The following is a 20578-nucleotide window of genomic DNA, read 5'->3' as shown; positions in this document are numbered from 1 at the left end:
TTGGCTAGGCCAGTTTCCAACCTACAAAATCGCTCGGGTGCAATTCATACAATGGCAATATTCCAATATTATTCGTGTATGCGACGATAATTTACAAAGTTGGATAAATGAATAAAATTCTATCAGACCTTAGGGGACAAAGTGTGGACGTAATTTCCAGCCAAAATGGTCGCCCTAGAACGCTACCACTTCTACTAAATACGAATATGCTTAGAGTACAGGTAATGCGAATTAAGTTCATAGGAAATCTAAATGCACCACAACTTTTAGATCCTGTGGATATACCTACCGTTTTAGGGGCTACCGTGGGCACATTAGCGCCATGTTGGCTGCCTGGTCGACACTGGTTAAAACTAGACAAATTTACCTCATGTTCTGCGAATATATAAGAAATACGTTAAAACACAGAGATTGGAAAAACTGTTTAATAAATGTACAAAAATTTACACATTCAGAGAACACAGCTCGTCCTAATATACATGTTATGTACAATGATTTAAAAAAAAAATCCTAATTAAAAATGCTGAATCTCACACAAACTGCTGTGGCCAGCTGAATACGTTATTATAAACTGAAGATTGATGGCACATTTACACTTGTACCTATAAAAACGAGGAACGGACATTCAAACCCTTTCGGTTGATATAGGTGTTCATTTTGAATAGAAAAATATAGACAACTGAACTAAAAAAAAATCTTGGAAGAAACAATAACAAGACCGACATACAGTATGTAGTTTTTTTTAAGTTGTTCAATCAGACGTTATGTGCTGTTCAGCTTCCTTTTCTTCAGTCGATCCCTCCAATTGTCAGGAAGTGCCTCAAAGTTGGCATTCTTTGAAGCTTTTCCTCTGAAAGTTAAAAAAGGATACTTTTTTTTATAAAACTGAAGGATTAATGAATTAGAAGAAACTGATACCGGTAGCATTCATTATATCACAAAATAGAAACATTAATAACAGGAGAAGAGTACAAAATTAATTGTCACGTACGTGAGGAGCTGCTGGTGTTTCCAGTCTTCTATACTCTTCTTGTTGAGCTGATCTCTATCTTCATCACTGGAGCTGCTCTTTTCCTCCTCCTCAAGCTCTTTCTGGATGCTTTGCCACTTCTTGACAAGGGATGGCATTTTGGTCTTCCCCTTCTACAATTACAAATGGACAGCAGGCGACATCATGTGAGAACTGCACAGTAGAATAGTGTTCAGCTCACACAATTACACCGTAAACTAGGAAATGCTAAGTGCATCAAACCTTCTGGAAATGTCAAGTATTAACTTAAGCTAAATTTGTGAAGTTAGGTGTGACTACCACCTGCATCTGATGCTCAGGCCTACCCCAAGTGTTACATAACTTTCAGGAAGACACTCAATGACTCGTGCAACTGCTAGTAAACTATTTGACAGCTGCCTAACTTCAGTCATAAACCCTAAGTGTGAACAAATCCCACTTACATATAGTTAATTATTGGGAGTCTGTCCTAGGGGCAAAAATAAAAGGTTGTTATTGAGATTACCATAAAAATAACCTAAAATTATGCTCCAAAAGTGTTGTCACATTTTGCCTAAATAAATCAAATTATATAACACAATTACCTCTTTGAAATTTGAACATGCCTGAGATTAAATTACCGTCCTTTAGAACATATGTAAGCAATTATTTTGATGTAATAAAAAGTAATACAATGACCACAATCTGAACTGATTACAAACCTTATCTTTCTTGGTTTTCTTGATCTTTTCCACAGGTAACACTTTAGGCGATGAGGTTTCACAGGCTGGCTGGGGAGGTGGCAGCGGTGGTTGCGGGGGCATCGCGGGAGCAGGTGGAAGAGGAGGTTCAGAGGGTACTAGAGGTGCAGTGACAGCTGGCACACCCCAGTAAACTGGCGCTGTGATGACAGAAGCTAGACAGAGGCAAACCAATGTGGTTGGTGGTGGTGGTGGTAGCAGGATTCCTAATGTGACTATCAGATGCCCAAAGTTTACCTGCAGCGGTGACATGCTGCGTGTACAGGATGGGACTACTTCCGATAATGGCTTTATTTAGCTGGCCAGCTTTTCGTTTCTGACCCTTACCCAGTGGATCTGAAGACTCCAAGACCTGCATCAAAACAGGTTAACTAAGTATAAATCTTATGAATCGAAGCTAAACAGTGAACAAAAAAGTGAACAAGCGCACACCTTAACACCAGCAACAGCTGAAGGGGGCCACCCACTGCCATCATCTTCAGTTCCAGGGGCTGGAGGCTCAATGTCATTGTCATCGTCCATCTCCATTTCAACCTCCATTATCTCACTATCACTGTCCGGGGGCGGAGGAGGTGGAGGGGGTGAGCCGGGGGGCAGAGGCGGAAGTGGTGGGAGGTCAGGAGGTGGAGGAGGGCTGTCAGGAAGTGGGGGTTGAGATGGAGACCATGATGATGATGGCGCTGCTGGTGGGACAGCAGGGGCACGGACAGATGGGACTGTATAAAGCAAGACAAAAACTGTTACTACTAAAGAAACATTTTGACAATTTTATTTGAACCTTTAAACAAGCAGGCACATTCTTGTTCTCACCTGAAGATGTTTTGCCATCGCCTTGGCTGGTGGTCGGACTAGCCTGGTTGCCTTTCAGGGCATCCCCCTTTGCCTCTTCTGTCGGGAATTCCCACTGCGATGCATGCGTCAGGTCGTTGACATAAAAATACCGCCTGTGCTCTCTAAAGAGTGGGACAACAGAGATAGAAGGCAACAGTTTCAACGAGTGGCCTTGCAACGAGTTGACCAGTACGATGACCTGGGACAGAGGGCAAGGGAGTAGACGTGGTAGGGCTTGGTATGGATGGTAGCTTTCACCATCCTCAAGGGGAGTCCAATTGAAGATTGACTAAGAATGTGGATAGGTAACCCACCTTGCTCTCAAAAACAGTTAAAGAAAAACAAATCATCTCTGGTTCCCAAAGGCAGTATTGAGAAGCCCACATCATGGTTGTCATAAACGTTGGGTTTAAGACAATCATTCCCTTCACGACAGATGAGGAAGAGATGCCAGGATGCAGGCACCATCATCAACAACAAGAAATCACTAAAATACATCATTTACAATCACACAATGATTTGTTTCGGTCATGAAAAATAATAAACAGAAAGACATGAAATAGAGTTGGTCTGACCTGCTGGATTCCCGTCATTGCTCCGTCTTCACCTTTAATTGGATGCGTGACACTGGTGGCTTCCAGGGCATCACTCTGTCTGCATTGCGTTCTGGGGGGACTGTAGTCCTGAAAAGTCCAAAGCTCTCCCAGGCACCCAGCTCTACTACCTCCCCACCCCAATTCTCCACTGACTGAAATTCAGTCTTACAAAGGCCCTCGCAACAGAGAGCTTTGGAGTCTCTCATCAAGACATGGATTCCTTTAGAGAAGCAGCAGGCTGGCCCTGTGTGGATGCTCCCTTATCAGTACACCAAAGGCACAATGCTAGAATGACCTTTTTGTCACCAAAACCTGCAGAGTCTGACTTCTGGCTTGTGCACCAATCCGCACGTACTGGTTAAGCTTGTCATGATGTCATGATACAAAGTCTGCCCCCACGGGATTGAGGCGCGCGTAGTCACACTGCACTTTATTGGGGGAGGGGCGAAGGGGTGTAGAGATGTTAAAGGTAAGCAGTGCGTACCTGTCCCAGTGGCAGGACCAGCCTTTAGGGGCGGCGTTAAGTTCATAATGTTTTATGTGTTCGGCAGCTTCCTGAAGCCTGCTGCGAAGATAGGCCCCGTTCAGAGCGCCCTCCCTCCAGTCAGCTATCCGTGTCTAAAAATAGGGGGGGAAAGAGGGGCATTATTAGGAAGCTGATGAGCAAATTTAGGAACAGTGTTCCGCAATTAGGTCAGGAATGACAAGTTGTGACTGATTATAATGAGAGTTTGAAATATTAAAGCATATGCAAATGGTTAAGCGCACAAGGACATTAAAGCAAATTAGCCAATGAATATTTTATGCAATGACATAGTTCCTAGCAGAAGTTGGAACAATTTTGCCTAGGTACACACTCATGTTACCTCCGTTTGCAGCAGAAGCAACTGAAAATTCGAGACGGCCTTCTTGTGTATGCCCAGGAACTCCATCTTGCTCGTTAAGGTGTTGGCCAGTTCTCCAATCTGAAACTAAGTCACTCCACATTAACAACTGTGGCTAAGCACATTTTACTTGTTAGAGTAGAGTACTATTAAAATATCATCTTACCCTGAGCTCAGGTGTTTCGACTTCTTCCTTTGGTGGCACTTCCGGTTTCTGCTCAGGGTTACTCGTTTCCCCATCTTCTTCTGCTGTAACACTTTCCGGAACTTTTGTATATGCTAATAGAAATGATACTTAGATAATGGCATTTCTCACATCTATTGGCATTAGGGCATTAATAACTCACCTGTCTGTATGTTCTCCTGAGGCTCTGAGCTTCGACTGTTGGAATCAGGACTAGGAGCACCCGGGAAGACTGTTTTCCATCGCTTTTTCCTGAGCGCACCACGAGATACAGAAGCATCTTGGCTCGTCTCGGAACAAGGGCTGGAGCCTCCTGCACTTCCATCGCCATCCTCTAGCGCTTGGAGCTCAGCCTAATAATGAGAGGTCCACTTTATGTTGCTGAGACACTGTGATATGGAGGCACACGTCAAACAAAACAACCACCAACCTTCTTCCTCTCCAGAGCCAGCTCCAGCTCGATTGTGTCTTCTTCAGGTCCTCCTTCAATCTCCGAGTTCTCCTCTGATAGCTTTTTTGCATCAGAATCTTTCTCCACAGTTTGGATAGCAGCTAAGTCATGCGAAGGGGTAGACGGGGATGCCACCGGGCGAATAACCTCTCCGTCAGAGTCCACACTGGTCTCGTTTTCGTCCAAAACTTTAAGGAGTTTTTTTCGCCATTTCTCTTCAGCATCTTTCACTTCTGTAGGGATCAAGGGACCAAGCAAAGACGCCGCCACTCCGCATCGCTCTTCCTCTTTACTTGTGAGACCCACCACACTCTCCATTACCTCCTATGTGATAAAACACAATGATGTCATAGCACCATGAACACATTTTTCAGTGGAATCATGTGAACTTACACTTGCCTTGACTTTAGTTTCTTTAGCTGATGTTGGTGGTGCAGCAGATGTGGTTTCACCGGAGTAGTGATCTGCACTTGATGTACCATTTCCATTGGCACTAAAACAACACATTGTAAGGCATGTCACATCTGACTGTATTGATGAGTGAAAATTAGGCATGGCCCCATTACTGGTTTGACCATGGTTTCAAAAAGTCAAGGTTTCAATGATCGCTAAAATTGTCTGTCACAGTAAAGAGCTCCTTTTTTAGAGGACTTCTAAGTAGGGTGATTCACTTTTTGCAGAGTTGACTAAATGAGCAAGTTGCTTATTTTTCCCCCTGGGGCTAAGCAGGGTTGGGAAGGGTGAGCAGTTGTGCACAAAGTAGAGACCAAAAAGAATTAATACACCGCAGACTCTAGCAGGTTTACATGGATGCCCTTTTGTTCAATTGATCAATGTACATTGTCCTTTATTAGGAAGGAAAAATAGCATGCCAAATGGTAGTGCGCAGCCCATAGATACACGACCCATGGATCTCACCACCAATGCTCACCATTCCCCAGTAATGGAACACTGTGACTTATTAATAAGAAATAAAACAAACAGAATGTTTACTTTTTTTTTTTTTTTAAACTTAACACTGTACAAGTTATCTGAACCGCTTATCCAAACATTTTGTCGGTCAGTGGGGGAAAAAATGCTATTTTTATTCACCAAAATATTTCAATTAAGGATCTTTCAGAGTTGCAATTCTAATACCGTGATACTGCAATGTTTTTCATCCACTGTTATCCTGCCGTCAGAATCTAATATCTGCATCCGCCGAAGTGAAGAATGTAAGAGAGAGCCTCGTAAATATTTTTGATGGAGTCACTCACTAACCTGTTGGTATACTGAGCCAGTCTTTGCACTTGATTAGCGAGATCGTGAGGCAGCTCCCAAGAAACCTCATTGTTCTGAGTGTTCCAGTAATAATAGCAGCCAGAGTTATCATCCCAGACCTCCTGCCAGTCCCCCATTTCCACATCCACTGGAAGAAAACCAATATAAAAGGTGATGTTAAGGATGCGCATCATGTGACTAGGACACAGATAGGATCGGATGAGATTTTGCATTTTATATGAAATTTTCAAATCAACCGCAATGCCTGCATTACAGCAACAGTGTTTCCCAAATACACATTAACCTGTGCTGAACTGTCACAAATGAAGTGTGAGTACATACAAACAACAGAAAATTCAACGCCCCAACCTCAGAATTGTGAGGTGAATGTTATAGTTCCAGGGCACAGTCATTGGGAATTTAACATTTTCATTTAATTTTCGCTCAATCTAAATTATTAATATTACATCTGAGCAGACACATAATTACCTCCAGCTAGTGAGTACTGAGTATTAAACTCCAACTGGTCCTGTTTGGCACCTGGTTGCTGAGCATTAGCATCTGGTTTGGGTGCACTACCAGTCGGGATGGAAGGTTGACCTGCTGCATCATCTGAACTTGGCTGGGTGGTGATGGCATCAATTTCCTGTTGAACAAAGTATTTTTTTTAAAAAAAAAAACACTGCTACAAAAGCAAAGATTAATCAACATGCCTGAAACTCTTCTACAAGTAAAATTATACTTACCGCCATGAAGTTTGCTAATGTACTATCAATATCAGCAGAGCGATTGTGCTGAGAAGTTGCAGTTGATCGAGACACTGCAGCATCCTCTTCATCACTGTCTTCATAGGCCCCAAGCAAGGACAGACCCTCTGCAGGTGGACACAGACATGTTCAGTCAAATAATCTTCCCTGGGGAAAGTATGTACCAGGCCTCCCCCAACCACCAATAACTACATGAGTAATTCTGTCAAATCAACTTGAATGTCTCCTCACAGATGAATGTCAACAATTGTTAACATAATTAAGGGTAATGTGAGCAAACGTGAGTGAGTCAAAATGGCAGGCCTTTCCATTGGCCAGTACCCATGATGTAGCTCTGTTTCAAAATAGTTGTTGAACCCTGGTCGAGTCGAATTTACAGTTTTGAATATAAAAACTTACCGGTGGCTTTCACTGCGGGAGGCTTCATATTGAGTCTCGCTCTCAAAAAACGCTGTCCTTCTCCGTCCTGTTCTTCTGCTACCAAAACATCAGGGTAAAAACAAACAAAAAAAGATTTAACGACAACCATCAAAGCCAGGATAGATGAACTCAGATCAAAGCTATTTTATTAAACGACCAACATTCAAATTTAGCAGCGCAAACTGGTTCGCTACAAAACAAATACATGACACATAATTCAAAATGTAGTCGTTACATTTTCACGCTATGTAAGTTGTGTCAACTTAAAACACACAATACACGTTTCAAATGGTACGAGACTCGAAATACGTAGCATTTAGCAAGCCCGATGCTAGCAAGCGCGTTGGGAAATACCATCGGATCCCGAGAGCCCTTCTTCCCTCTCCCCGGCATTTCCTCCGCGGAGCCCGGAAGGAGAGAGTTGTAGAATTGTTCTCCGACCAACCGCTCCTCCCGCAGAGCGAGTCTTTTTCTTCATCGCTGATTCTTTGGCCTGCGCGGCAGCAAGCCTTCGTTTTCGAAGTCGTCGAGTTGCAGCTAGTAGCACAAAGAAAGGAAGTGGTTCAAACACTTCCGGGTCTTGGGTCACTTGTTTTGCTAGCTGGGAAGATAACAAGCTTATCGAGTTCGTCGGCGAGATGTGGCGACTCAATAATTGGAATCTCACTATCGCTTTCTTTTTGTGAGGTTACAAATCTTGCGGCGCCCATTTGAAGTAGGGCTCCTGATGATTGCAAGAACTGTCTTGACATGTTGAAGTGAAAATTGGCAATTTCACGGTGTCGCATTGGAGCCGCCCATTAAATGTATGAATATAAAGAGGCACCATCGGAGCAGCGGCCAGCAGAGCCACAGAGAGGAAGCGCTGCCCGATTCAGAGCGAGAGGAATCGCTACGGGGACTGGACAAAGCACGATGGGGGCTACGATGGGACCGCTTCTTCACTGGCTGCACGATGTGGCAGCTGTCACTCTCCTGAAGGCCCGGAGAACTTTATTCCAAGCTGCTGTACTTTTCTGTGTTCTGGGACTCCTGCTCTGGGTGTCCATATTCCTGTACGGTAGTTTCTATTATTCCTACATGCCCACTGTGAGCTTCTCGGCTCCCGTGCACTTCTACTACAGCTCCGATTGTGAGGCATCAGAATCAGAGCTTTGCTCATTCCCGACGGCCAACATCTCCCTCTTGAGGAACGACAGGGACCAGGTGATGGCTTATGGCCAACCTTATCGAATATCTTTGGAGTTGGAGTTACCAGAGTCTCCTGTGAATGAACATCTGGGCATGTTTATGGTCAAAATGTCGTGCTACACCAAAGGTGGCAAGATGGTGTCGTCTGTTCGACGTTCAACAATGCTGCATTACCGCTCCACCCTTTTGCAGACCCTCAGCACTTTCTTCTTTTCTCCTCTCCTCTTGACCGGGATGGCTGAACAGAAGCAGCTCATAGAAATCGAGCTCTTCTCTTCCTACAAGACCAATAGTTATCAGCCAACCATCGGCACAGTTATCGAGATCCAATCCAAACGTGTGCAAATCTACTCATCCCAGCTCCGCATTCATGCATATTTCACCGGCGTCCGTTACGTCATCTACAACTTCCCCTTGACATCTGCTGTGATCGGTGTGGCCACCAATTTCGCCTTCCTCAGCGTGATTGTGCTTTTCAGCTACCTGCAATTTATATGGGGTGGCATCTGGCCCCCGGATCAGGTACGTGTCAAAGTCATGATTGGGGACAGCACACGCATGCAGCAGAGAAGAGAGGAGGTGAAGAAGCGCATGGAGAAGGAAAATTCCCAGAAAGAACTGAATTCCCAGAAAGAGCTGGATTCCCCAAAAGAGCTGGATTCCCCAAGACTGATTGGATCTTTGAATGATACACCTGATGAGCAGGCCGATGACACGGCGGTGGCGCAGTCATCAAAAACATCGTTTGTGGAAGTAAATGCCACTGAAGCTGATGTTCCGGATTCCGAAAAAGATGTGTCTCCTGACTCTGTAATGCCTGAAGCGATAGACCAGAGTGAGACGACACTGCGACAGAGACCTGGCCCATCAAAAAGCCATGTTGACATTAAGAGTACTTAGGGTGCATACAGTATGCAGTCCGTTGGATATAGTTGCAGAGCTTAACAAAAGCAAACACCCACTATTAGAAGTCAATAGCATACAGAGCATATTTTAATTAAAAAATGTTTACTCCTATAATCTGTCTTCTCTCTACAACTACTATTTCTAACACTGGCTTGTTTTATTTACTATATATACAGTATAAACTAACACACGCACTTAAGTTAAATTACAAATTGGGAATTTTACTTTTTCCGCGAAGCGATTAATAGTACATTTGTTTTTAATAGTTCCTGAGGGGCTTTGTGAATCTGTCGCATGAATCATTCTTCTCATATCGCACAAAGAAGTTTTGAGTGCAATGACTCGTTTTACCATCGTGGCACTGAAGAACTTACCAAACTGGGCTTCTTCCCACCAGTCCTTGTCAGATTTACAATGCGCGCAACGTAAGTGTTGAAAACTGTATTTATTGTTCCACAGAAGAGAAAAGATGTTTGTTTTAGATGGATGTTTTAAGTTATGTATGTTTCTTGGTGTCTCTTGATATAACACAGCATGTTCAGCATTTGATGTTTCCAACTTTTGTGTTTCTCAAGGTAAAAGGGTCATCCGCTATGTGTTTAAGCTCAGGTTTGAGTAAGTTATGAAAAAAAGTTAGTCTTACATGAATGTTTTAAGTTATGTATGGTTTTTGGTGTCTCTTTATGTAACACATCTGCGTTCAGCATAAGGAGATGTTTCCAACTTATGTGTTTCTCATCTCATTGAAGGTAAAAGGGTCATCCGCTATGTATTTAAGCTCATGTTTGAGTAATTTAAGGTACCAAAGATATTGACAGACTTTCATCTATTCTGTTCTGCTAAAAAGAATGAAAAGATGTTTCTTGTGCACTGTCACTAAATAAAAACATGAACATAAATGATAGTACATTTATTTTCTGTCTCAGTCTGTGTGAATGAAAGTTGAACTCACATGATGCTGTTTTTAAGATGTCTTGAAAGACGTCAAAAAAGTTTCCCACTCGTCTATAATGATTTTATTCTCTAAAGACCTCCGTGCTTGTTGTTGAGATGAGGTCCATTGGATAATGCTATTTAGGGTAAGAGATGATTACATAATAGTACTATACATAAGTAAAGAAATAAAACATTGGATTTGTGAAATGAAAAAAACAGTTATCAGTTAGACTGTACAAAAGAACAAGCTGAATACATATTGGAAACATTTTAGTCTTCACTTTTCCCTCCTAAAGTTTGCTGTTTACAGAGCATTTGATAATATTGCAAATGCAAACCATTGATAATAGGGTTGGAATGCGGTGACAATAAAAGCCATTAGCCGGCTTCATTCAAACGACATCTCCAATCTATCAGATGAATTATGCATTATTCCGGATCTGGAGTACCCTAATGGACTGAAATCCCCATCCATCATTTGATTTATATCCATCCTTGCATTTAGCCTTGGTGAAGTGATATATACCACTGCTCTGCAATCCAAATTTAAGCTGTTTTATCTTTTTGTCCAAGTGCCAAACCAACCCAAAATAGTTGACAATATACACATGTTTTTGATATATCATGCAGTTTCTGCTGGAACCCAGAGAACCTGAAAAAGGGCTGAATTTTCAGCCAAATTGCCAAACTGTAAAACAAGTGTAATTGTGACAAAAAAACAACACTGCATGCTTTTCATTGCAAAGACCCACATGGTGTACACTGTTTCTATCAATTAAGTTTTTCGGCACCAGAAAAAAATAAGTTATTTCACTTTTTGCATGTGACCCCCCCTCCACACACAAACACACACACATGCACACACACGAAAGGTATAAAACAAACCACTAAAATAAACTCGCATTACATAACCTTATCTAGGGCCTTCATTGGAAATACTAAAATGCAATCAAATGAATAAATGCTACTGGTATTTATTTTGACGTACTACATACAGTAGTAACTAAATATGGTTCTTTGGCCTGTAGCGAGCTGCAGTCATTTTGATTTAGGAACCCTTTTTTTTTCCTTATGACCAACATGTTACATGTTGCCTTCCCATATATGGCTCAAATACCAATGGTATGAAGGCCTCTGCACACCCCTGTGCTTCAAGTGATCCACTTGAGTGACGTCCTGTCCTTTCAGGCCTCTCCACAGCTGAATGTCACTTTGTGACATGACCTTAAACGTTGGGCTCCTCCTCTGGCTCCATCTCTGAGACCTTAGCTTTGGAACCTTCATCTTCCTGCTCGTCGTCGGAGCAGTCCGCCCAGCGCCCGACCCTTCGGACTCCTTCAGCCACCATTGGTGCATTGACACATGGATTGTGGTCATAGATGACTAGTTTTAGTCCCTGCAAATGTGAGAGGGCGGGGAAGCGCTGGATTTTGTTTCGATCCACATCAATGACAGCAAGGAAGTGCATTTCCAACAACACTGGCGGGAACTCCGTCAGCTCGTTCCCAGCCAGCCAAATACTTCTCAGTTCTTCCAGCCTGTTAAGTTCATAGGGTAAGCAGCGTATTTGGTTGTAGCCAAGGTGCAAGGTCTTGAGATTGGGAAGCTCACAAACCACATTTGGGAAGACTGTAAAGCAATTTGTCTCCAGCCACAGGGTGTTAAGTTCCCTCAGGTCTTGGAGTTCCTCGGGGAGGTAGAAGAGTTTGTTGTTACCCAAGTAAAGGATGTTAAGCTGAGGCAGTCTGCAGACAGCTGCAGGTAGCTCCTCAAAGCAGTTAAAGTCAAGAGCCAGAAGCTGAAGCTTCCTCAGGCGGTCGAGTTCATCAGGCAAACTGCTAAGGTTGTTGTCACTCAGATAGAGCTTCACCAGCTCATCAAAGACACAAGCAGCAACAGGGAACTGGCGCAACTGACGGCTACTCAGGTCCAGAGTCCGATCAAGCGGCATCTCCTCCAGGTCCCCCACTAGGAAGCGCTGACAGCGTTTTGACGGAATGAAGGCGATGACACCTCGCATGGCATTTCCCATTTTGCTGCTCCTTCACAGGAATTTGAGGTAATCGGGTGCCATCTTTATGTATTTTTCATCTCAGTCCACTGTAACGCCCCAATTGCAGCTCCAAAGTGCATGAAAACGTGTAGAAAACAGCAGTTGTTAGATTAGAAATATGAATGATGTAACAATCAGATTGTTAGGATGCTAATCACTGCACACCATTTCATGTCGTCAAAAACTACACTGTTGAGTAAAATACAATAGCACTCATCACATAAATAATACCCATTAAAATAAAACGACCTACTTTCCGACAAATCTGATCCATAACTATCTTCATCGCCAACAGTTAACAATGTGTTTATCCAGTATAATCACCTGAAAAAACATCAGATTCCCTGAGTGGATGTTCCCCAGTGCCTAACTCGGTGCCTCTGAGCTTTGGCCTGACTTTCAAGGCAACCACTAACAGCTCTCTCCTCCCCATTTGTGCTAAATGACTCCCCCCCTCTTGTTCCCTGTGCTGACAGAGGTGGGACAAAGGGAAAGACAGGGAGGGGCACAGCATGTCATGGATATGCATAATGGGATTCTTTTATTTTTTTCTGCCAAAGTCGTACATATCCTGTTTTGATAAGGCTGGACACAGTTCTTCGTCTGCAGAAAAGATGGCGTGACAAAAATTTGATTGTTTGGATCGTTTCCTCTTGAAAGCATTCACATTTTAATGCAATTATTATAGAAGCAGAGAGATTATACCAAACAGCATAAACTCATGTTACATTAGGTCAAGTGTATGATCAAATGTACATTTACTTTCAATTTGACTTTCTTTTTTTTCGCAATTCCAGAAGTGTTAACACCAACCTTCATCGTCTTGCATACCTTTAGGTACAAGATATTTTTTAACTGGATCCAACTGGATGAAATGTCATGTTCCTTATCAGAGGAGGCCCTGGTCTTTGTTCACTGGCACGTCCTCTTCCCTCTTCGCCCTCTTATAGATTGGGCCGCTCTAACAGGAAACTAGCACATGTGGAATATCCGTCATTGTTGAAAATGCACTTGTTTTGTCCTGAAACTTTCCAGTCAGTGAGGTGTCAGTCATGCCATTACTTGGACAGTCAAAGTCAGAAATGTTACAGTAAGCTGAGACAAGTTTGACAAAGTGTATTGTGGATATCTTGCATCACTCTACTAGATGCACAGTACCATCTGCACAGTCTAATAAGAACTATGATCCAAATTTTGCCTTTGATAATAAAATGACAAGTTATTATTATCAAGCAGAATTGTTTTTATTTTGAAAGCTATATTTTTATTCATGGTGACTTTATTGAATGTCACTAAATTGCGAACGTGTAATTACTGTGAGCCGATGGCCAGTAGAGATGAAATAACTATCTTCTCTGGTGGGCTACCGATACAATGGAACACTCACAGCATTGACAATTCCCTCAAGAACCATTTAAGACGTCAATGTTTGTCTCACTTGTTTTCCATGCAGGCATTATGGGGTACCACAGTCTAGCTAGTACATCCAACCACCCTTTTCTGTATCATTTGGTCAATCACATGTATGTATTTATAACTTTGATGTAATAAGTTCTGTTAAGTTAAAATTGAGTACTCCCAATGGCACAACATATATTGTGGTTTTTAAAATATAATCAGATCAGCAGACTCAGCTAAATCAAATTAGTAAGCATGGAATAAATCCACTGTCACTTCTTTCCATTCGTGCTTGCCACAAGTAATTTATGGGGACGGTGAAAGATAAAGTGGGGAGTGGATGAGCAAATTAAAAACCAAGCAACCAAGTATACAAAGAAATAATAAATCCTCATTTATCATCCACGTTCAAGTTTGTGTGTCCTCATTAGGATCACAAGTGTGCTGGTAAACTTAGTGTTACACACAGTTGCACGGCACAAAAGGACAAACAACCATTGACACTCAGATGCCACCATGCTGCCGCGACTCCTTATTTTGTAATTATTTCCGCAAATGATTGCTTTTGTAATTTGTTAAATCGCAAAGAAAGTAAAGATGATTTTTAAATTGAAGCCCATAAGTGAAACCTAAAGAGAAGTGAAAGCATATGAAGGCAAGCTACGGGGTTTACAATGCAAAAGATTCTAATGATAGAGGGGGCGTGGCAGTAGTTTTAGAGTTGTAAATTTCCAATGTAAATTTTTGTAGTCTTTGTTGTTGTTTTCGTCGTTGTTATTCGGTGGTGAGCATCACCCCATGAGAACTACAGACTCGTTCGGGCTTGTGTACGGAAGTGGTCTGCAGGTTGTAAGGTCAAAGGGTAAAGGCTATTTCTCTTTTCGGTTGAGAACACAGCCATCTTGGATTTAACGAAGTCAAGTGAAATTGATGCGGTGAGCCGATTTTTAAAAATTGTATATCGCCTTTCTAACACGACGCGCAGCTCTGGTCGTTGAAATGAATGAGAGAAATTAGCCCCGGTGTTTTCCTGTGCCTCTTCGCGGAGGAACGGCTCATTTAGCTATTAGCTTCATCTGATTGTCGCTGTCGCTGCTTTGGCAAACGGAGCGTAAATTGAGACGAGAAAGAGACATCTGTCTCGAGGTATATGCATTCTAGCCTCTTCTTGCTACCAACGCCGGGATGCCTAAACACATAGATTTCCGTAATACGCGTAAAAAGCGCACAAATAAAAATTGATACTAGCATAATGGTTGCTTTGCGAAGCCGCATTAGCTAAGCTAATGCTATATACAAGCACGGCATCTGCTTATAGCCTACCTGCTTACATTGGCTACTCAGTCATGTCTCTAGCTAACTAGCATGTTAGCATCGCAAACAGATACCGAAAATGTGAGAAAATATATACTATGGCAAACTGTTAAACATTAAGTTAACAGAAACGTTGCACTTCCATACTATGTATTGTTCCGTAATGTCATATTTGTAATCGGCGCCTCGCGCTATATGTGTCTCCAACTGTTCACTCTGGAAGCGTTTGTCTAAATATCTATATCTGTGTAAAATACAAGAAGCACTACAAAGGTTCCTTTTTATGTCTGGATATATTTTATAGCTCACATGGCTCGCAAGCAAAAGGACACTGCGTGCATCATTAATCCCAAAAGTTAAAACTAATAAATAAGAGAAAAACTAACAAAAAAGTGTCAACAAAGACGCTTATTTACAATGCGTACAAACATGTGGCAATTGCAGTAGTTTCCTCCAGGATAAGTAAAGGTAAATAAGTGGAGCCACACAATCCTGATTGAGTTCACTCAAATCATATTGCTGACCTGAACTTTGTATTTTTTTTTCCCAGTCACACTTCCCTTCATAGATACCGATATTATTTTAACTCTCTTTGCAGGTGACAAAAGGCATGTTTGGTTCGAGAAAGTTTGTGGAGGTAGTGGACAACGACTTCACTGATGAAAGCATGTATTACAACCAGCCGTCGATGTTCCCGCATCGTTCGGACAAAGACGTGAGCTTTCTTTAGTCCTAGCTTGGTTAACTGTCTATCCAAGGACTTATCCCTTCATGGAATGTTTCTCCCCAGATGCTGTCGTCACCTTCACCATCCTCATCCTCGGGGCAGCTATCTCAGCTTGGTGCAAGTTTGTACGGTCCACAAAGTGAGTGCGTAAACAGTGACACACTGAGGATATTTTAAATGGTTAAAAATATATCATGTAGGACTCGTAAGTGTATTTTAACACAAACCTGAACATTATATGGGTATTAAAAGTGTTATTTTGTAGACATTTTGAATGCATGGACTTTTAATTGGAGTACCTGGCTGTATTTTCTGTATTTTTACCAATACAGTATTATTTTTCCTTTGCAGGTGCACTCGGCTTTTCGGTAAGAGGCATGGGCAACAGTACGCCTCAGTTAAACCGAAATCTAACACAAAGTACGCAGCTACAAAGTCACATCACCCCGACAACTGGTGTCCCCACCATGTCCCTCCATACCCCTCCATCACCGAGCAGGTGCCAGGCTCATGACACTTGAATTCACCTGAAATTAAATGACCTGATGTGATTCGAGAAAAAAATATGAACTAATAAATGTGTCCCTGTTTCTTTCAACAGGGGGTCTTTACCGCTGAACACGAGGAATATCCTGAACCACTCTCAGGTCGGTCAAGGCATTGGCATGAGCGGCAGGACCAATAGTATGAGCAGCTCAGGCCTCGGCAGCCCCAATCGCAGCTCTCCTAGTATCATATGTATGCCCAAACAACAACCAGCACGCCAAGCCTTCACTGTAAACAGGTATGAGACTCATGGACACAACTGCGCTTGATTGGTCTTAAGCTTCTTTTCTACATACCGATTTTCTCTGCCGGAGTTTCGGGTGTGGTATAAAGCATTTTTAAGTATGTCTAATCTGTAATATATGCAGCATGTCCGGATTTGGAATGAACCGCAACCAGGCTTTTGGGATGAACAACTCGTTATCAAGCAATATCTTCAATGGCACAGGTCAGTACGTTAAACCAATGTGTCTACAGAAGTAGAAGATTTTTTTTTCCCCTCCAACACCAACAATACAAGGTGTAGCTCAATGCTTCATTGTTTTTTTTATTTATTTTAATATTGATTATTACAGATTATCGCTAACGAAACCAAAATTCACTATTTAAACAAATTATTATTATTATTTTTTTCTCAGCACAGACAATGCTCTAAAATTGCATTGTGAGGGCTTTTTGTTGTGCACAGAAGATCACATTTTAGTGAATTGAGTCGATAGCATATTTTTGTCCCCTTTCGGCAGATGGGAGTGAAAATCTTGCGGGACTGGATCTGTCAGATTTCCCTGCATTAGCGGACAGGAGTCGGAGAGAAGGGACCGGCAACCCAACACCCGTGCTTAACCCGCTGGCTGGCAGGGCTCCCTATGGTAGGCAAATAGGCTGCAGAAAGTTTCTTTCAAACACTACTAAAGCCGCACATAAACAATTTGCGTCATTAAGAAGCCTGGATAAACCTGAATATCAAATTATACCGGTTTTATGGCAATTACGTTTTTGTCTAAAACTGTCCCATTATTGTGTTGCTGATTAACAACTAACAAGTTGGCATGGTGACAAAACCATCAACGGAACAGACACAGGATTTCTCAATCCATAATGAGGACTTCCCCGCATTGCCCGGCCCAAATTACAAGGATCCGTCGTTGACCAGCGATGACAATAAAACTGTAAGTGCACAACAACACAGGATACCAAACAGTCCTTTGTGATCTCATACCATTTTTTTGTCTCTGTTCTTGTGATTTGTTTAGAACTTGAACTCAACAAGCAAGAGCACATCCAACACAGATGGGCCCAAGTTCCCCGGGGACAAGACGGCCTCGGCGCAGAACAACAACCAGAAGAAAGGGATCCAGGTGTTGCCCGATGGTGAGCGCTCGCAGTGTACTGCTGCAACTTTATGGAGAGAGAAGTTTAAGTTTGACAAGCTCACGGCGTAAGAGATTAGAGGAGAGGTTGCCTGGCTCGGCTGATGAGGCATTGATGATAAGAAGTGCGCTCTAAACCCTCGTCATGTCTCGTGGCCGCAGGTCGGGTGACGAACATTCCCTCAGGCATGGTGACGGACCAATTTGGTATGATTGGCCTTTTGACGTTCATCCGGGCAGCAGAAACGGACCCCGGGATGGTCCACCTGGCACTTGGAAGTGACCTCACAACGCTGGGTCTCAATTTAAATTCACCAGAGTACGAGTGTAGCCGCCTCAGCAAGCAATACTCTTGATGGACCGCATCCTCAAAATGTGACTGACCCCTGCTTCCTCTCTTGATAGAAACCTTTATCCCAAGTTTGCATCACCCTGGGCTTCAGCACCCTGTCGACCTCAAGATATTGGTGAGAGACTAACATGGATACAAGTTTCCTCTCTTACAAGACTTAGTTGACGTTTGCAATTTTTGCAATTTTAGACTTCCATGTTCCATCGGAGTACTTGACAAATATCCACATAAGGGACAAGGTAAATAAAGTACAATAAAACCTCTTATATTGAATGCAGTTTGGTTTTAGATGCCTGTTGGCTACATTTTTTTTTCTCCTTTAGACGTCTTTCTCGTTACTCACACAAAAGTAATCATTGAATACATTTCCTCCTGGGTCAAACAGTTGCTATCATAAAACCTACAGGCAGTGTTTTAAATAGCATTTCTCTATTCTTGATCATCATACAAGTGTTAAGCTAACCGCTATTTAGTTAAGTTAAGCACTATTTAAAAAAAAAAAAACAATGACCCGTTACAGGTGGTATGATGATGAAATGCAAATATTTACTGTGTACGTGGGAAGTGATTTTATACATAGGAAAACAAAGATCAACTGAATTTGATCTTTTATCATCTGTACACAGTAGTCTAATTTATATTTAGGATGATGTCATTCTGTAATTACCTTGTTGAAATGGTTTGGATATGCACTTTAGCAGTAACTTGTACTGAGTAGTCAAGACAGGCACATCTAGTGTTTTGTAGAGACGGCACCAAAAAGTTTAAGAACAAGCGAACCACTAGATGCTCACAGAAGTGAAATCCCACAAGATGTGCAGTTCTTGTGCGTCACTTTAGAAGCGTATTTGATCAGAAGTTTAGTTCAACATATTTGACTTAAGAGGTTCCATTGTAAATGGCTGTAGTCTTCAAAGTGCGTTAAAGTGGTGCATTTTGGTCCTTTGCTTATTTTTTTTTGCTATCCTGCATCCAGCTGGCTCCTATTAAACTGTCTCGATACGGCGAAGACTTGTTGTTCTACTTGTACTACATGAATGGTGGCGACTTGCTACAGCTTCTGGCAGCAGTAGAACTGTGAGTAGTGATAATGAATTATTCAACGTGGGTCTTGTACTCCCTGGGGTTTTAAATCAACCTCTTTTTACAACTCATCTGCCCAGGTTTAACCGGGACTGGCGGTACCACAAAGAGGAACGACTTTGGATCACAAGAGCCCCTGGTATGGAGCCAACAATGAAGACCAACACCTACGAGAGGGGCACCTACTACTTTTTTGATTGTCTTAACTGGAGAAAAGTGGCCAAGGTAAAATGCTCTGCTGCTAAGTTCGAAGCGGTCTTTTAAAATAGCAAGAGCGCTCATTCGTTGTTGTCCAAAATTGTCTGTAAATCGAAGGAATTCTATCTGGAGTATGACAAGCTGGAAGAGAGGCCTCACGTGCCAACAACATTCAACTACAACCCAGCTCAGCAGGCCTTCTAAGGCCGACCTGTTCACAAAGCTACAGCTGTTCCTGCACATAATGCTGTCGTCCAGGGAGGGCGCTGTGGTTCTCACAGCCTGGTTTTTATTCCTCGATGATTTGTCTCTTTGACTGCAGGAGAGGCGAGTCTGACATCAGAACTGCCTACCGTTCCAAAATTTCATGCTGCCCAAAACAGCAACACTTTTGTTTTTATTCTATTTGTTTCCCCCTGTTTTTGTCTTGTTTTGAGCAGGGTCTGTGTTATGTTTACATCTGAGTCTGAAGCCTGAATTCTCCCAGGAAGGAGTAGTGACCCTCGTTTGTAAGCAGCAGACAAAGCGAGGGGGAAGGCAAATTTAAAATCCTCAGACTCAAGTGAAAGGGTGAAAGAAATGCAATGTTTATTGTTGCACTATATTTAGTAATAAAAGAACACAACATTTGTTTGTGCTTTTTTTATTGTCCCAACACTTCCTGCATTTGTTTTGTTTCCATTCTTCCCTTGGTTCAGGTACCAGTATTTACAATTTCTCACCCTTTATTCCTTTTATTCCACCACCAGCTATTTCCTATTTCATGTTTCTCCTGATGACTGTCTCCGAACGTTTAGCTTGTGAAGTGTGGGCTACTTGGTGTCCACCGAAATGGACAAATTACCGGCAAAATGTTGCTTTAGAGCAAACAAAACACTTAACTGTCTTTGTTACAATTTTCTAAGAATTGTGTAAATTTTTTTTCTTTACATCACACAAAGTAGAACATGTACTTTTGAATGTGTATATATGATTGCAATATCTATGTGTATACAGTATATATATATATGACATCTATTTTGGAAAAAATTTTGCCCTGCCTTGTACCTCGTTTTTGAGGTGAGCATGGATGCAATATGTGGAAGGAACAGGATATTTGCTGGAGCTTGGAACACAGCACTTTGGGCATCAAATTAAGTATCACACAAGGAATTGTTTCTCAAATTAAAAAAAAATAAAAGCAACATGGTCACAAAAAGAACAAAAAATATAGTTTTCAGTACAAAGCATAAGTAGAAAAGTGAGTTGAAGCAGTTTGAACAGAAGAATTTCATAGGGAAAATTGTGGAGAAACCAGTGCAGATCTGTCTTGTATTTCTTGAGGCAACCGCTTCATCTTTGTATTAAAGGAGACAAAAGCTT

At 42.1% G+C, this 20578-nt stretch overlaps 4 protein-coding genes across 7 annotated transcripts; 2 read left to right on the top strand and 2 right to left on the bottom strand.

Annotated features, from left to right (window-relative positions):
- Positions 1 to 411: 411 nt before the first annotated feature.
- On the bottom strand, positions 412 to 7705 carry fnbp4 (formin binding protein 4). 4 transcript variants are annotated; one of them, XM_088378459.1, is made up of 17 exons: positions 7497 to 7705; positions 7122 to 7196; positions 6702 to 6829; positions 6445 to 6601; positions 5956 to 6103; positions 5089 to 5188; positions 4675 to 5019; positions 4408 to 4597; positions 4227 to 4339; positions 4043 to 4147; positions 3661 to 3794; positions 2560 to 2702; positions 2182 to 2465; positions 1987 to 2101; positions 1711 to 1904; positions 992 to 1143; positions 412 to 850 (listed from the first exon to the last, which is right to left on the bottom strand). In XM_088378459.1, the coding sequence occupies exons 1-17, from the start codon at positions 7618 to 7620 to the stop codon at positions 763 to 765; spliced, it is 2595 nt and encodes an 864-aa protein (XP_088234585.1). In that variant the 5' UTR covers positions 7621 to 7705; the 3' UTR covers positions 412 to 762. The 4 variants fall into 4 exon arrangements, with proteins under 4 accessions (XP_088234585.1, XP_088234587.1, XP_088234583.1 ...); XM_088378461.1 differs by having other exon boundaries at positions 5095 to 5188; XM_088378457.1 differs by having other exon boundaries at positions 7122 to 7199; positions 7497 to 7704.
- LOC148396470 (seipin-like) lies at positions 7526 to 10138 on the top strand. The gene has a single exon (XM_088378462.1). The coding sequence runs from the start codon at positions 7947 to 7949 to the stop codon at positions 9231 to 9233; it is 1287 nt and encodes a 428-aa protein (XP_088234588.1). The 5' UTR covers positions 7526 to 7946; the 3' UTR covers positions 9234 to 10138.
- On the bottom strand, positions 9664 to 12599 carry lrrc10 (leucine rich repeat containing 10). The gene is made up of 2 exons (XM_088378463.1): positions 12553 to 12599; positions 9664 to 12295 (listed from the first exon to the last, which is right to left on the bottom strand). Exon 2 carries the CDS (start codon positions 12205 to 12207, stop codon positions 11401 to 11403), a length of 807 nt encoding a protein of 268 aa, XP_088234589.1. The 5' UTR covers positions 12208 to 12295; positions 12553 to 12599; the 3' UTR covers positions 9664 to 11400.
- A 1797-nt stretch (positions 12600 to 14396) lies between these two features.
- cnot2 (CCR4-NOT transcription complex, subunit 2) lies at positions 14397 to 19846 on the top strand. Its single transcript, XM_088378585.1, has 15 exons — positions 14397 to 14561; positions 15539 to 15655; positions 15731 to 15806; positions 16019 to 16166; positions 16269 to 16451; positions 16582 to 16661; positions 16957 to 17082; positions 17258 to 17382; positions 17467 to 17584; positions 17746 to 17902; positions 17989 to 18050; positions 18125 to 18174; positions 18912 to 19012; positions 19099 to 19243; positions 19334 to 19846. Exons 2-15 carry the CDS (start codon positions 15551 to 15553, stop codon positions 19418 to 19420), a joined length of 1563 nt encoding a protein of 520 aa, XP_088234711.1. The 5' UTR covers positions 14397 to 14561; positions 15539 to 15550; the 3' UTR covers positions 19421 to 19846.
- Positions 19847 to 20578: the final 732 nt, after the last annotated feature.

This window comes from Syngnathus floridae, chromosome 6, assembly GCF_059516105.1.
Source record: "Syngnathus floridae isolate MCC-2025c chromosome 6, RoL_Sflo_1.0, whole genome shotgun sequence".
In the NCBI taxonomy this organism is placed as follows: Eukaryota; Metazoa; Chordata; class Actinopteri; order Syngnathiformes; family Syngnathidae; genus Syngnathus; species Syngnathus floridae.
This window is presented reverse-complemented; position numbering and strand designations above follow the sequence as displayed.

Bases quoted from the DNA above. Each gene is read 5' to 3' on its own strand.
- cnot2 (XM_088378585.1), top strand. From the start codon at position 15,551: ATGTTTGGTTCGAGAAAGTTTGTGGAGGTAGTGGACAACGACTTCACT. The intron at 17,383-17,466 runs GTAAGTGCACAA...TGATTTGTTTAG, and splicing joins CCAGCGATGACAATAAAACT to AACTTGAACTCAACAAGCAA. The intron at 18,051-18,124 runs GTGAGAGACTAA...TTGCAATTTTAG, and splicing joins CTGTCGACCTCAAGATATTG to ACTTCCATGTTCCATCGGAG.
- lrrc10 (XM_088378463.1), bottom strand. From the start codon at position 12,207: ATGGGAAATGCCATGCGAGGTGTCATCGCCTTCATTCCGTCAAAACGC.
- LOC148396470 (XM_088378462.1), top strand. From the start codon at position 7,947: ATGTATGAATATAAAGAGGCACCATCGGAGCAGCGGCCAGCAGAGCCA.
- fnbp4 (XM_088378457.1), bottom strand. From the start codon at position 7,620: ATGAAGAAAAAGACTCGCTCTGCGGGAGGAGCGGTTGGTCGGAGAACA. The intron at 6,830-7,121 runs GTAAGTTTTTAT...GTCCACCTGCAG, and splicing joins TCCCGCAGTGAAAGCCACCG to AGGGTCTGTCCTTGCTTGGG. The intron at 1,905-1,986 runs GTAAACTTTGGG...GCCTCTGTCTAG, and splicing joins GCAGCATGTCACCGCTGCAG to CTTCTGTCATCACAGCGCCA.